General features: G+C 46.4%; 1 protein-coding gene across 2 annotated transcripts in view; it reads right to left on the reverse strand.

Annotated features, from left to right (window-relative positions):
• SPATA13 (spermatogenesis associated 13) overlaps positions 1-15,942 on the reverse strand; it is a 326,917-nt gene that overhangs the window by 291,952 nt on the left and 19,023 nt on the right. For both annotated transcript variants that reach the window (XM_055244219.2, XM_063618815.1), the window contains exon 2: positions 3,092-3,126. In XM_055244219.2, coding sequence (XP_055100194.1) covers positions 3,092-3,126 — 35 coding nt within the window. The remainder of the gene's footprint in view (positions 1-3,091; positions 3,127-15,942) is intronic.

Consider the following 15,942-nt stretch of genomic DNA (forward strand, 5'->3'; position numbering starts at 1 on the left):
TTGAGATGGAGTCTCAATCTGTCACACAGGTTGGAGTACAGTGTCTCAATCTAGGCCCAGTGCAACCACTGCCTCCTGGGTTCAAGCAATTATCTGCCTCAGCCTCCTGAGTAGCTGGGATTATAGGCACCCACCACCACGCCCAGCTAATTTTTGTATTTTTAGTAGAGACCGGGTTTCACCATCTCGGCCAGGCTGGTCTTGAACTCCTGACCTTGTGATCCACCCGCCTCAGCTTCCAAAGCGCTGCAATTATAGGCATGAGCCACCTCGCCCGGCCCAAATTATTTATTTTTATGCCCACTTTTAGCATAAAGTGCCTTGTAAATAACATGTACTAAAAAGTATTCATTGAATTTAACTGAAATGTCTCTTAATTAACTGCATAACTTCTCTTTAATAGAAATGAAAATCATACTACTGCTTATTACAATGTAAGTTAAATTTTATAGATGGATTATCTGAATAGTTTAGCCTGATGGACTGTTAAAGGTCAAATACAATTCGTTTAAGGTTCAACAGCTCCCTCTCACGGCCTCTGAGGGAAACTGGGGTTGTGGGCCAAGAATGGTTTCCAACTCAAATGGATTGTCAATCTGCTTTTAAAATACTAATATATTCTACTTAAGCATTAATGAAAAATTTGATTAAGGTTAAAAAACAAAAAAGTTTTCATAAAGTCACATGTACACAGCACTATATTTTTGCCTTTTTCATAACTTAGAACAATGTCAACTGCATATTAGTTAAAAGTTGAAGCACTCTAACTATAAAACGAAATGCTTAAGTTTGAAATGGACAGTTCAAAACAAGGAACTAAGTAAAATACCAAAACATTAAAACACACAGGTCTCAACAAAATCCAAATTCCTCAAGTCATCATCCCAAATGTTGGTGTGTTTCATGCCAACAGGGAGAAGCTGTATGCAGTTGGCTAAGTCTGGCTGTTGGTGAGGCTTGGTGCTCTGAGGTGGACTTCCTAAGATAGGAGCTGGAGTCTGCACCTCACACAATGATGTGCAATAAAGATAGAGCTTAAAAGTAAGCTTCAATAAACGTAGATGTCTGAATTCTGACACGGGGGCAAAGAGGTGTGGCTGGCCTGAAAACCACAGAAAGACTCCAGGCAGAGAGAGATGAGACTCCTAACCCTACCAGTCTTCACTGGCATGTTGAAATCTATGCCTGTGAATGCTAATGTGACCTCGTTGATAACAGAAGCTTTTCCTAAACACCAAATGATTCTCTACCCTTGGACTCCCATTGCTCTATAGAAGCCCTTAAGGTGCCTAGGATTCCAACAAGTATTTCAAAACGTCATTTTTTTTTAAGCAGTCCTATTTTATTTTTTAAATAAAATCTGACTTCAGAGAAGCATTATCATTAATGATATTTATTCTAATTATAAAGTACGCACAAGAGGAAGAAAGAGAATACACTAGTAATATTCTGCTCAAGAAAAGTTTTCGAGCTATTTAGCATGTGACATTAAAAATGCTTTAAAACACACATAAATATTTGGCTAGGTAATGGATTTTTAGGTTTACAAAGAAAACATAATTACAAAAGTATGCAGAAATTTTACCTAGCTCCACTGCTATCAAATCATACAGTATGTTGTAAAACTATATACTGTTTTTTTATAAATAAGAATCATATAACTTAGGAGCCCCTTCTTTAGACGCATTCACTTTCCCTGAATATCAACCAAATTCTAATATGTCTGTTGAGATCCACCCAATCAGATATGCCTCAGTATTCTTCAGCATCCTAAATATTTAAAATGTCCTAAAACAGACAAATTAAGTTTCTCATATTTTGTCATAATTATTTCTCGAGTGTGCACCAAATGCTTTTGAAGTAAGACACAAAGATATGTGATTGATAATCCACTCATATGATATACAAAACGTTGGAACCTAAATGCTGTAATGTAATTCTTCTCACAAACAAATGTGAATAGTCACAAATTTCAAAAAAAAAAAATGCATCAGTTAAGTAAAACACAGGAAAAATAGCAAATGAAAAGTCAATGTCAGGTGAGGCCTATGGTGCAGATCAATAAGTAACCCTCTGCTGAAACATCAAACAAGCAGCCGCTCACCTCGCCAATTAGCTGTTCCTCTGTGTCATCGTTGGCTATTAATGTATAGACCTCTCAGGTTTTCTGAGGCCTAAACATAATCTCAAATTAAATTATCTAAATTTTGTATTGTCTAGTTCGTTAAACATTTTCAGAAGCTGCGATCCACTTTAATTGGAGAAAAAGGAATTTGAAAAGATATTTCATTTATTACCTAAAAGACCTTCCTCAGATTCTTTACTTGTTATTCTTTAGTTGGGTCCAACAGGTAACTCACGGTTACAAATAATGCTAAGATGGAAATAACTATCTTTTGCAACATTTCTATATGTCGATCAGAAAAGACATTTTGACCTTACAACTATGAAGTGGTTCGTAATACAGTTTAATCTACAACAGGATTAATACAGTTTAATCTACAACAGGATTACAAACGTAATACAGTTTAATCTACAACAGGACATTAAGTATGTCATATTTATGAACACGTGCACATTTATATTAAAATGTGTTGAACTCTAAGGTTATATTCATCCAGTAACAAACGTACAAAACCCAAAACATTCCCAGGTTTTTATCACAGTAAAGTATCTTAAAATGTAAGACTCATGATTGGTTTTCCACAGGTGTTAAGGTGATTCATTTGTATTCGCTTTCAGAACAAAATCATTTCCAAGTTTGCCTATAAATGGATTGGCCACACTAGCAGAACACTTAGTAGCAATAGTGCAGATTAATGAAATCCATGTAGGGTCTAAAATTATGCTAAGAGGAGGCCTCACTTCACAAAGGAAGAGGTCATGTCAAATACCTTGACAGATGATATGTTTTGAAAGTCAGGAAAAGCGTGACACTATCAACTTTGTAGTGATTTTAACACTATGTTACAGAGGTAACATATGGATTACGAAGTTAACACACAGATTATACGATCTGCAGATGGAGGTAGGATTTAAAGGAGAAAGAAGGAGGAAGGAGAGGGAAGAACGGACTCGAGGCCCTTCTTACCGAGTTTCTGCACCAGCTACTCTTGAAGACAAGCTCTGGAAAGGAAAAAAAATGCATTGTTTTAGTGCACAGATGTGTGAAAACAGGTTAGCTGAGGTTAAATCAGTATGCCAGACAGGGTCTATCTGATCTAAAAAATATATGTAAACAAAAATGTATATATACCTATGTGTGTATATCTTACATATACATATATACACACACAAACATAGACACACATACATCTCTCACGTGGCCTTAAGAGCAGAATTTTAGAGCATGGAGAAAAGCTCTGCCCAAGAGATTTAGATCATACAGCAGCCCCATGGTCTGGACTGTGCATTTTAAAGCTGTAAGCCCTGGGTTGCAAATCCTCTGAATTCAGGTCAAGCATGTGGGCTTACATAGGTTCTGGTTCAGGTCCACCACTCACTTGCTGCATGCCCAGGCAAATTATTCTGTTTCTTGGATGAAGATAAGAGAATTGTGAGCATTAACTGAGTTACTGCCTCAGAGCAGTGCCTGGCACGTGTGAGCATGTGTAAATGCATGCTGTTATTTTGGGGATTTGTTCTCTATTCGTAATTCAGGAGTGCTCGCTCATCTACTGATGTTACCTCAGCTCTCTGCCCTGGCCCAGGGCTGGGCCCCATGGGAAGGATGTCTGCCCCTGACCCTGTCACCTCCTCCCACACTTCGGGTGCTCCTCACTACCTCCTGCCTCCCTGAGGCTGCCGGGTCTGTGTTAGGCCCCACTTGGTGTTCATCACACCCTCCGTGGGCTCCACCATCCACTGTCATTCAGTAACTAAAACTGTATTTATTGAAGGCTGGACATGAGCCTGGGCGGGGGCAACGCCGTCCTGCACCAGCCCTGGGTTCTCTGCACCCTGGGATTTGTCAGGCTCATGTTATCGTGCAGCAGCCAGGCCTTGGGGTGTAGAGCCACCACCCTAGTGCTGAACTGGGGCACAATGCACGTCCCAGAGTGACTTCCAGGGGCTTTTCTCTGCACAAGGACAATGAAACTTCTGGAAGAGAACACTGGGGACACGCAGCTCAGGACGACTGACAGCCAGGAAGGAGAGGGAGCGGGGAGGTACCCCGCAAACCTTGCAGGCCATGCCCAGGCCCTGGACACTGAGCCTGCTTAGGAAGAGTCAGTGGAGGTCAAGGTGAACCCAGCGGCCCCGCTTGGCTGTGGGCAGAGAAGGGCACTTTGAGCCTAGCATCGTGGAGGTGGCCTGCATCATAGCTGCCCAGGCACCAAAGGACGCTCCCAATTCTTCCAGCAAGAATTTGAGAAACATGAGAAGTCAATTAAATAAAATTGGTGTGACATCCAGGGTGATGTCAGAAATGGGAAGATGTCACATCTGGATCTAAATGGAAATGGTAGCTACTGGGAAACAGCTCTCTCAGCCTCAGGAAGAGCCGCAGCTGCTTCCTGGAGGGTCCAGGGCCACGTCCTGGGGGATTGAGCACTCCGAGGGTGGGCAGGGATGGACCTCACTGGCCTCCACCCCTCACAGGAGGAGCCAGGAGTGGGGCTGAAGGACAAGCCACAAACACAACACAAGGCTGGGCAGGTCTCAGGGATGTCTGAGAAAGACGCACGCAGAGTCCGGAGTCCTGCCAGGGACCTGGAACGGGGCTCTGCCATTTTCCTTGTGGAGCTCAGAACCATGCCACGTGTCACTGTGGCTCACACTACTGCAGCCAACACACACACACCCCGTACCCTCCAAGTCACTGTGGAGCCAAGGAGCCGCGACATCGAGAGCAGAAGGACAAAGGACAGAAGCGTGTCTTTGATGCTCAAATCCTACTGCCTGAGGAAATGCCTGTGTTTTAAATTATCTCTAAGAACCAACAACTTCATTTTGCTGATTTAGGTCGGGTCATGAGGGGACTATGAAGTGTCAGCAGCCGAGGCTCACCTTGGCATGGTTTGGCTGGAAAGGCCCCAGAAATGGTGGTCCTAGGAAGGGGAGGGGGAGCCTGCCAGGGGTCACCCCAAAGGGGAAGGATCAGGAAGGCTGGGGGTGTCCTGGCTGGTCTGACCTTCTGGGGGATGGCAGGGAAAAACCTTCTGGGATGAACCATGAGCAGAAAAGAAGCCCCATGAGTGGGCAATGGTGAGACTGAAGCAGAGGGGACCAAGTGGCCCCTGGCTCAGGGTCAGGCCTGACTCGGCTCACAACAGGGTCATATTCACGTTTTATATTAAATTACTGCTAACAGAGAGGGGATGCCACAGGAGAAACAAGCTTGGAAGCAGGGCTGTCCCCGAAATTAGTTTTTCCTCACATGTACTTTGAAGAAAGGGTTTTCTTAGAATGTACAGTCCAACTAGTTCCTCTCAGCGAAAGGTAAATTGCTAAGGTTTTTACTTAGGTTCTCTGAGTAGTTGGGAAAAAAATTCAATAACACCATGTGTCTATTTTGGAGGAAACTCTGGCTTTCAGCGATGTTTTTGCTTATAAGGCTTTTTGGATCTATTCCTTTCCTGTTAAGAGGTCATTGTTTACTATAAAAATCCAGTGGCCGGGCACGGTGGCTCACGCCTGTAATCCCAGCACTTTGGGAGGCCGAGGCAGGTGGATCATGAGGTCAAGAGATCAAGGCCATCCTGGCTAACACTGTGAAACCCCGTCTCTACTAAAAATAAAAAAAAATTAGCTGGGCGTGGTGGCGGGCGCCTGTAGTCCCAGCTACTCGGGAGGCTGAGGCAGGAGAATGGCATGAACCCAGGAGGTGGAGCTTGCAGTGAGCTGAGATCGTGCCACTGCACTCCAGCCTGGGTGACAGAGCAAGACTCTGTCTCAAAAAAAAAAAAAAAAAAAAAAAAAAAATCCAGAAAGTGCCAAAAAGGGAATCTGGATCCTAGAACTACAGCAGTCCTGTGGAAACCTTAACCAAAAGGGAGAAGACAGGAAGTGAAATAACTTGTGTGAATAAATAACCTTAATTCACAATTGAAATCAGGATTTGTTTCCTCTCATCAGTTTCACTAAACCACTTACCTTCCTTTTAAAGGAAGTTGTTAAATAACAATAGTAAATTTTAGGGGAAGACATACATTATTTTCTTACAAACTAACAGACCACAGGATGAAAGCCTTTACCTGGAAGATCCACTTGCACTTAAAGAATAGTAAATATATTTTCTCTTTCTTATGATTTTCAAATATTATCTTTTCTCTAGCCTACTTTATTGTAAGACTATAATATACAGTACATATAACATGCAAAATATGTGTTCATCCACTGATACATTATCGGTAAGGCTTCTGGTCAATAGCAGGCTATTCGTAGTTAAGTTTTTGGGGAGGCAAATGTTATATGCAGGTTTTGAAAGGCCCCAGAAACAGTGGGGCCGTTTCTGCATGGGGGAAGGGGGGTATGTTGGTTCCCCCTAGTTGTCATGATGAGGTCATTAGGGTGAGACCCTAATCCAATATGACTTGTGTCCTAATGGAAAGGGAGACTCTGGACACAGACATGCACACAGGGAGAATGCAATGTGGAGACTGGAGTTATGCTACCAAGAGCTGGGAGAAGAGCTGGACCCAACCTTCCCTGGCACCTGCAGAAGGAGCATGGCCCTGCTGACCCCATGGCCTCCAGTCTCTAGGACAGCGAGGCAAACCATTTCTTTTGTCAAAGCCACTCAGCTGTGGCACAGCAGCCCTAGCAAGCGTATACAGCCCCTTTGCGTGACCGGGGTTTGGAAGCTCTGACTTGAGCACACTGCAGGCTTGCACATAGGGTCAGTACAGCACAACAGCTTAAAACAGGCTCTGCAGTGAGAAAGGCCTACAGTCCATTACCCGCTCCCAATAACCTCATGAACATGACCAGGCTGAGCTCTGATTTTCTCATGGGTCAGATGGCCATGACTGTATGCAGCACCCAAGCCTTCGAGGTTTTTAGAGGACAAAATAAATGAACACATGTGGCACTCCTAACACTGCGGACTGTTGACAGCCTGGTCTTCTGGGGCAAAAAAAAAAAAAAAAGACTGTAAGGGACAAGGAGCAAGTGGGTGGTAAGGAATGAAAGCGATGGGTGTAGGTTACTCTTTCAAAACATTTTCTTGAAAAGGCAAATTAGAGATCAATAAGATCTTGGAAGCATTCACAAGGTCAAGGAAAAAGTACCTTTTTAGGATAAGGGGGACTTAAGCTTGTGTGTAGATTTCTTGTCCCCATTCTCAGAGTGGGCAGAATCCTGGGCACTGTCCCCAAAGAGTGTCCCAGGTATGGGGGCAAGGCACAAGGGTGAGGGGGCTGCCCATTGGCCCCAGAGCTGGGACAAACCAGGAGGGAAACTGAGCAACAAGTAAGAGGGGATCATCGTCAGCCCAGTGGGTGAGGGAGGTGAGGAATGGGCTGGCGGTGGGCATGCAATGCTGTGGAAGCCAGGGTGCTCAGATGAAATCAGAGTTCCATTTACAGAGCGGGAGCTGAGCTGAGGAGAAGTTCCTTGGGAGAAAGAGCATGAAACAGTGCAGCATGCATGGGGAGACAGGAAGAGAGCTCTAAGCCCCTTTCAGTGGTAGAAGAGGAGGCTGAGGTTTTTCCATGTCTGGGCAGGTTGCCATGTACCCCCTATCCTGGCTCTGGGCTCAGCCACATGGGCTGAAGCCAGCGGAGTATTAGCAAAGGGGTGACAATGGGCCCTTGGAAAGCTCACACAGTGTGGTTTTGCTTGCTCCCCACTCTGCCGTCACGGTGAGAAGGTGTCAGGCTCACCTGCTGGATAAGGGAGACTTGCGGCCCAGATGCACCCTGTCCCCAGCCACAGCCAGCGGAGTGCCAGCCACAGGAGGGAGCCCAGCCCAAGCCCGTGAGAGCCCCGACCTGCAGACGCATAAACCAAACACACCCCACTGTCTGCAGCCACGGGGCTCAGCGTGGTGTTCTGGGCACTGCTGTGGCAACACTGACTGTTGCAGTGGGCATGACTGCTCCTATGTTCGTGCCATTTCCAGCAAGGCAGCTGCTGCAATCACAGGCTTGGAGCCTGCACCCTGCCCACCCCACACTTGGGGGTCGGCTACGGGAGATGGGGAGGGAACAGACTCCAGGAGCTTGTTAGGGCAGAAAAAGATAAACCAGGGGAGCCTCTGAGAGGAGAAGACCATGAACTTGATCATGAACTTGATCAACATGGGGAGGGGCCCACAGCCAGGTGGTCAGGTCCTGGGGAGAAACCAAAGCCAAGGTTGCAGAGGAGTCAGCAAACTGCAGAGTGCAGGCATATCCCAGCAGTATGGGTGCAGAGGGAAGACAGAAGAAAGCAGTAAGGCAGAGAGGGAACATTCCTCTAGGACAATCTGAGGGGACTCTATCCCTTGGGACCTCAGTCACCAGTGGGGCAAAGCATTTGGCAACCATTTGACATGCTGGAATGGCAAACCATTCCTAGAACCAGGTGCTCAGGGTGGATTCTAGGAATGGTTTGTCAACCAGCATGTCCCATGCACCAGGGCCCTCAGATCCACCTACAAGGCACTGGCCCTGCCTTGCTTGCGAAGACACCAGCCAGGTGAATTGCCCCATGGCGGAGCAGGAGGGAGGGAGGAGTGGGGAGGAAGATTCATGGGAGGAAGAAAGGATGGAGGAAGGAAGTAGACTGCTAGGAGGAGAAGCAGATTCAACTCAGGCCACAGGTGGAGGAGCTTCTAGGCAGGAGGGATCAAGGGACTGTGAAAGGAAAATAAATCTTGGGACCCCGAAATCACTAAGCCCAAGGGAAAAGTCAAGCTGGGGTCAGGCAAACCTGCCTCCCATTCTATTCCTAAATAACATAGCTACAAAGATGAAAAAAAAAAAAAAAAAGCTACATACCTCCCTCACAATATGTCCACAAGGAAAGTCCTCAAGATCTTTACTCTAAAACAATTCTGCTGAATTTCACTTTGGTGATGTAAATTGATAGCTTATCTTCATAGATGCGGAACAAAGAACAGAACTCAAAGTTGTCTGTCTGCTCATCTGATGCAAATGCATATCTGATTGCTTCCTCTGCCCTACTGTTTATGTAAAAATGCAGATTCACTGAGCCAGACTAAGAAGCGACTACTCCTCTATCCCCTCTCACATATAAATTGTTTAATTCAGTGAAAGGCTGATCATAGATCCAAAAAGAATGCAATCGTTTAACTCTTATCTACGGATGACGTGGAAGCCCCCTTCCCATTTCTAGTTGTCCCACCTTTCAGGACAAAACCAGTGTACATCTTACATGTATTTGATTGATGTCTCATATCTCCCTAAAATGTGTAAAACCAAGCTTTACCCTAACCACCTTGTGCACATGTTGTCAGGACTGCCAATAAACCAAAAATAAAAGTGTAACCATCTGAATGGATGTCTCCTCTTGGCCAAGGGCATTTCCAAAGTTAACCTGAAAAAGTTATTCAGGCCAGGATGGAAGGGAGGTAAGACATGCCTCATTCCTTTTTGGAATTCAAAAAAAGCCGACCAGTGTTAACACCCACAGGCCTTAAGTCTGATAAGAAACACAATCTGTTCTCTCTGAAGCCTGCTACCTGGAGGCTTCATCTGTATGACAAAACTTTGGTCTCCACCACCCCTTATCATCCTAACCCAAACATTCCTTTCTATTGATTCCAGGTCTTTAGATAGTAACCTAACTCTTTCAATCAATTGCCATTCAGAAAATTTTAAAATCTACCTATGACCTGGAACAATCCCACACCCTGCTTCAAGTTGTCCCATCTTTCCAGACCAAACCAATGTACATCTTACATGTCTTTTTTTTTTTTTTTTTATACTTTAGGGTTTTAGGGTACATGTGCACAATGTGCAGGTTTGTTACATATGTATCCATGTGCCATGTTGATTTTCTACACCCATTAACTCGTCATTTAGCATTAGGTGTATCTCCTAATGCTGTCCCTCCCCCCTCCCCCCACCCCACAACAGTCCCCGGAGTGTGATGTTCCCCTTCCTGTGTCCATGAGTTCTCATTGTTCAATTCCCACCTATGAGTGAGAACATGCGGTGTTTGGTTTTTTGTCCTTGCGATAGTTTACTGAGAATGATGTTTTCCAGTTTCATCCATGTCCCTACAAAGGACACGAACTCATCATTTTTTATGGCTGCATAGTATTCCAATCTTACATGTCTTTGACTTAAGTCTCATGTCTCCCTAAAATGTATAAAACTAGGCTGTAGCCCAACCACCTTGGGCACATATTCTCAGGATCTCCTAATGGCTGTGTCATAGGTCATGGGTCACTCATATTTGGCTCAGAATGAATCCCTTCAAATATTTTGCAGAGCGTGATTCTTTTCATTGACAGTAACCTTGGCAAAATAAACTTCTTAAATTGATGGAGACCTATCTCAGATACTTTTGTTTCACAGGACCATGGGAGGAGGGTGGCCCTCCTTGCTGGACCAGCTGAGCCTCTCACCTCCACATGGCGATGTCTGGGATGCACTGAACTAAATGTGTCAGCTCCAGGAAGGACCAGAGCAGAGTTTAGGTGGGGACAGCAGGCTTGCTGAGGTTTTCGGGGCACCCTCAGCAGGGCCTGACAGAGTTCTCGGGTACCCACAGCAAAGAGACCTACCCCACGTGATGGATGGCATGGCCCTGGCAGCAGAGAGCCCGCTGGCTGAGGCCACTGCTCAGCACCTCTTGTGCTGCTCCTTGTTCCTGATTCTGTTTAGCAAGAGCAGCCCCCAACTCCTGCACTTGGTCTCAGAGCTATGCTTTCCCCCCTCTTCCCTCCTCCTTGGCTGAATGGCTGCCTGGGGCCTGTGGATCATTGTATCAGCGAGTCATTTTCATGGACAGGAGCTGCAGAAGATAGGCCTGAGAGCCATCGGGGGATGGGGCAGTGAGGTGGGAGTACATGGGGGTGGACAGGGAGCTGGGGGCCAAAGGTTTCCAGGTCTCTGCCAGGTGACTCACAGCAGACTCACCTCTGCCTTCCTCAGCTGGCCGAGGCCTGCTGCCTCCTCCAGTGTTCCCTTCCCTTCATATTAAACACAGCTTCAGTCCACACTCTAGATTGTTCTTTTCTTTCTTGATCTCTCTCTCTCTCTTTCTTTCTCTCCCCTCCCCTTCTCCTGCTCTTCTGCTCCCTACCTGTTATCTGAAGTCACCACCAACAAGGCCGTCCACTTGGAGAGCTGTGGAGGGGCTGGGGGCACCACCCTCTTTCATGGTGGCCCATGACAAAGGCACTAAGAGCTGCCGGCTATGGAGCATCAGCGTCAAGAACAGCCAGCCCCAGGGACAGGGCCTGGCCATTCCAGCTGGACAAAGAGTCAAGGCTTTGCAGGTGTTCTCTTTCTCTGAGATGAAGGAAAACTGAAAGAAGAGCCCCTCAGCCCACAGCCTTCAGGAGTGAATTCAGGTGCATTTTCTCCTGCAATTTACAGATAACCTGGTCTGATCATCAAGAGCTTCCGGTGACTGAAATCTCTTTACGTGTTGTACAATAAATGACCAGAGGGCACAAGCTCTCCCTCAGCACACCAGCTTGAACCTCCTTCCTTAACCTTCACAGGGACACACACCTGGGTGGTTCGGCTCCCATGAGTGGGGCTGCTGCAGACATGAATCATTCACACACTTTGCAGCCTGGTCTGCAGAGCAGCCTTTGGGCTGCGCCTGCCTCGATTTCCCCCCAGGACTTCTGGGTTATGCTTGAGGTAGAGCTAATTTTTGTCCTTTCTTGGGGTGGCATGTGCACCCAGATCATGATGACAATAAATACTGTTTATTAAGTCTCACCATGCATTGAGTATATATAATATTTCATTTAATCTTCACAGTGAATGCATGAGCTGAGTAGTACTGTTACTCTTAAATTTAAAATGAAAAAACCCTGGCCGGGCTTGGTGGCTCATACCTGTGATCCCAGCACTTTGGGAGGCCAAGGTGGATGGATCACTTGAGACCAGAAGTTCAAGACCAGCCTGGCCAACATAGTCATTTTTAGTAGAAAAGCTGTCTCTACTAAAAATACAAAAAATTATCCAGTTGTGATGGTGCCGCCTATAATCCCAGCTATTCAGGAGGCTGAGGCATGAGAATTACTTGAACCTGGGAGGCAGAGGTCGCCGTGGGCCAAGTTCGCACCACTAAACTTCAGCCTGGGCTGACAGAGGGAGACTGCACCTCAAAAGAAAAAAGAAAAAGCCGCAAGCCTTGCAACTTATCACCCAGCTTGTCCCTGGTGCAGCAGGATTTTGAACCCAGCAGTCGGTCGCCCCAGGGGCCAGCTACTGACCACAGACATGACACCCACTCACTGAGTCCAGTCCCCTCCACAGGCAAGCCTCGCCCCTCAAAGATGTAAGCAGTGGCCTAGCCTGGTCTTTCCTCTGACCAGAGGCTGGCCCTAAACATGTCACTCAGCAGAAGGGTATTAAACTCTGCACAGGGCTCAGAGCCTCAGTGCCACCAGGCAACTGGCACAGGACCTTGCAATGCTTGGCAATCAGGAGAGGCACTGACAGAGGTGACTGCAGTGCCAGAGGGCAGCTAAGGGCCAGCAGGAAGGTCACACTCAGCTGAGGGGACACTGGACGGGAGGCCTTGTGCACAAGCTGGCCTTCAGACTGCATCCTAGAGGAAAGGGGGCTCCACACGGAAGGAAGGAGGGGTGCACAGGATGGGGGAGGCTGGCCCAGAACGACAAAACTGTGACAAAGCCCAGGCAATGCCACAGCATCCTCCTTCCAGAGAGGGGCTTTGTGTTAATCGCCGAGCGAGGGCATCCTCTCCCCCTACACCATCGACGTGGCTTCCCTGCGCTCTTAGAGTAAAATCCCAGAACAGCAGCCCTTGTCAGAAGCTGGCACGTGAATGCAAGGGCACCAGGAGCTTGGGCTGTGTGTCCCGGTGCTCTCCCAGCTCCACCACGTGTAGGCTGGCCTCGTTGCAACTCAGTTCCCCAGATGTAAAATGGGACCATAGCCGTGTAGGCCCCTAAGTCAACTGTGGTGACCAAATCAGCCGGCACCTCCCAGAGTTAGGATCCAGTCAACCACACCTGCGACTGTGATGAATTAGTACTTGGGCCTGCCCGGCCTGGCCTCTATTCGCTCCTCTGCCCCACCTCGTGCCCTGAGCCTCCCAGTTTGCTGTGCTCCTTTTTCAGTTCTTTCGCACATCACATTGGATGAAATGGGGACATGCTGGAAACATGTTTGTCTTGTTGTTGTCTGAAACCGTTGCTCATTTATACCGTGTACAGATTTTATTCTATCACATTTGCAATCTCAAGGAACCTCATGTTATGAAATGCTTGAGGTGCCACGAAGGCCCTGTGTGTTTACCTGCTGATGAGTTAGTTGATCTCATGAACACTCAAGAGTGACAACTTATGAACACTGGGAATAAGAAAACTTTTAATACAAAAAACCACTAATGAACACTGACATTTAGACTTACCCTCTATACCCTCCCGGATAATCTCTCACCTAATAATAGAATTATGGTGGTTACTCACAAAGTGGCTGTCTCTCCTCTGCAGCTCACACTGGAAACTGCAGGAACATAGCAGGGACCTCCGGCTGCCTGCAGCCCAGCCAGTCTGACCCTGGCCTTCTCAGGGGATGTCTCCTATCCCGAAGCATGGGTCCAAACAGGGTAATTGTGTAGCAGAACAGGTGATGATTATGCAAGAAACAGTACAGTCTTTTAGAAGATCAGCTCTAAAGGTCAAGGGGGTGGACGTCTTTATTAAGAAGGGAAAAAAATGTCAGCTATGCTGCTGTGTGCAGAAAAATGAATCCACTCCTCCATTGACAAAAATGTCCAGGCTGCATCTTGCTGAGCCTCAGATCTAGCTTTCAGGGTTGTGGCAAATCTAAAAGCACATGCATTCCTCAGGAAATGCCCCTCTACAGCTTGTGAATTCTCTGACCCTTTACATGACACGTACCAGCTGTTCTTCACATTATTTGAAAGACACTTTTATGAACTCAGATCTCCCCCATCCCTCTCCCACCCCCTGTCCCCATACCTAAAATTCAGGAGTTCATCCATTGAAAGCTGTATAATGGCCCTTTTTCACCAAGGGTTCCATATTCCCCAGCGCATCCTTAAAACTGTAGTTTCCATTCTCTCCTTGCATACACTCCATTTCTCGTACTTAAATATGAGCTCCTGTCCTGGGCTTACCCTGCTAGGCACCAGGTGAGCACTATATTCCTGGGCTGCTTCTGTGGTCTAAGAAGCAAGGCAACCCTCCAATTCACTGAAGATCTCCAATTCTCGCCTCTAAACATACAAGTATCTTTTAGGAATGTGGCTTCACAATCTATCCAGATTTAGCAAACATGGTAAAAATGTAAGAATCAAAACAGTTTTCAAATGTGAGCACAATAGCCAGGCTGCCAGAGAACAGAATTTATTTGCAATTAAATGCTGATGTCATCTTCAGCATCTGTTAACTTCTCCCCTAGCGACTCAGAGAAAGCAGAGTTCTTCCAAATTAAGGACTCTCAGAAAAGTACTTACTTTGAGAAACTCTTAGATCTTTTAAAATGAAAGCAATGTGGCAAAGATAACCTATATGTCATGAAAAAGTAGCCATGTAAAAGGGAATGTAGATTCATTTTCAGATGTGCATCAATGAATTCATTTGATTTATTCTCACAGACAGTAAATAGATTGTGATGATAATAGGACAGCTAAAGCCAAGATGTGCACTTTAAGCTTTCGCTGCAAATTTGATAATGGGAAGGGTTTGTGGTTTAATGTGGGGGTCTCGGGTGGTTGGCATTTTGCTGAGTATCCTTTTGCATCTTACTATTATTAGCCTAATGTCACTGTAGACTTTCCCACAGGTTTCACAGATACTGTGACTGAACATAATTTGGGATGATAAATCATATGGAACGTAAATTTTCAGCCCTATGCGTATGGAGCAGTCTCGGAATTGATTTAATTGATGCACTGTGCTGACCATTCCTGCGTCTTCCTGGGGCAGTGTCTGTTGCCCACAGCCAGCTCCAGGACACCCAGTAGAACTCCCAAGGAAGAAGCACCTTCATAAGGGGGCGGCCCCACCCTCCCTGAGTCCAGTCTGCACCCCTGTGAGGAGCCCCTCACCCCTGGATGGCCACGGAGCTAAGAAAACCCCTTGGTTTTCCTAGAGAACTAGAGAGCCAGGGAATAAACAAATATATTGTGGTCCATCCAACCTGGATGAGAGAAATCTAACAATAAGTAAGCACAGTTACCATGTTAACTGTAAACACTGCCGTAAATGGTATCTGTTCAAAGTGCGCAGATAGGCGTTGGTACAAGAACCGGGATTTCACTCCTGACTCTTTATTGACTGATGACTGCAGAGCAAAATTGCATATCTGCTTTTTAATTTCATCTTTCTAATAATTCATCTTTCTTTTTGAAATTTACAAAATAGGGGTTCATGATGCTTTGGAGATTTTTTAAAGCCATGTTTCACCAAAGACAGAGACATGCTACCCTAGGAAGGAACCCAAGTCCCTGAACGACCTTGAGGACAGACCAAAGCCCAGGAGTGCCCACCAGGAACTATGCAAGGAGACAAGAGTCAAATTCTTTTTTTTTTTTTTGAGGCGGAGTCTCGCTCTGCCGCCCAGGCTGGAGTGCAGTGGCGCAATCTCGGCTCACTGCAAGCTCCGCCTCCCGGGTTCACGCCATTCTCCTGCCTCAGCCTCTCCAAGTAGCTGGGACTACAGGCGCCCGCCACCACGCCCGGCTGATTTTTTTATATTTTTAGTAGGGACAGGGTTTCACCATGGTCTCGATCTCCTGACCTCGTGATCCGCCCGCCTCGGCCTCCCAAAGTGCTGGGATTACAAGCGTGAGCCACTGCGCCCGGCCAAG

Source organism: Symphalangus syndactylus, chromosome 15, assembly GCF_028878055.3.
Source record: "Symphalangus syndactylus isolate Jambi chromosome 15, NHGRI_mSymSyn1-v2.1_pri, whole genome shotgun sequence".
Lineage (NCBI taxonomy): Eukaryota > Metazoa > Chordata > Mammalia > Primates > Hylobatidae > Symphalangus > Symphalangus syndactylus.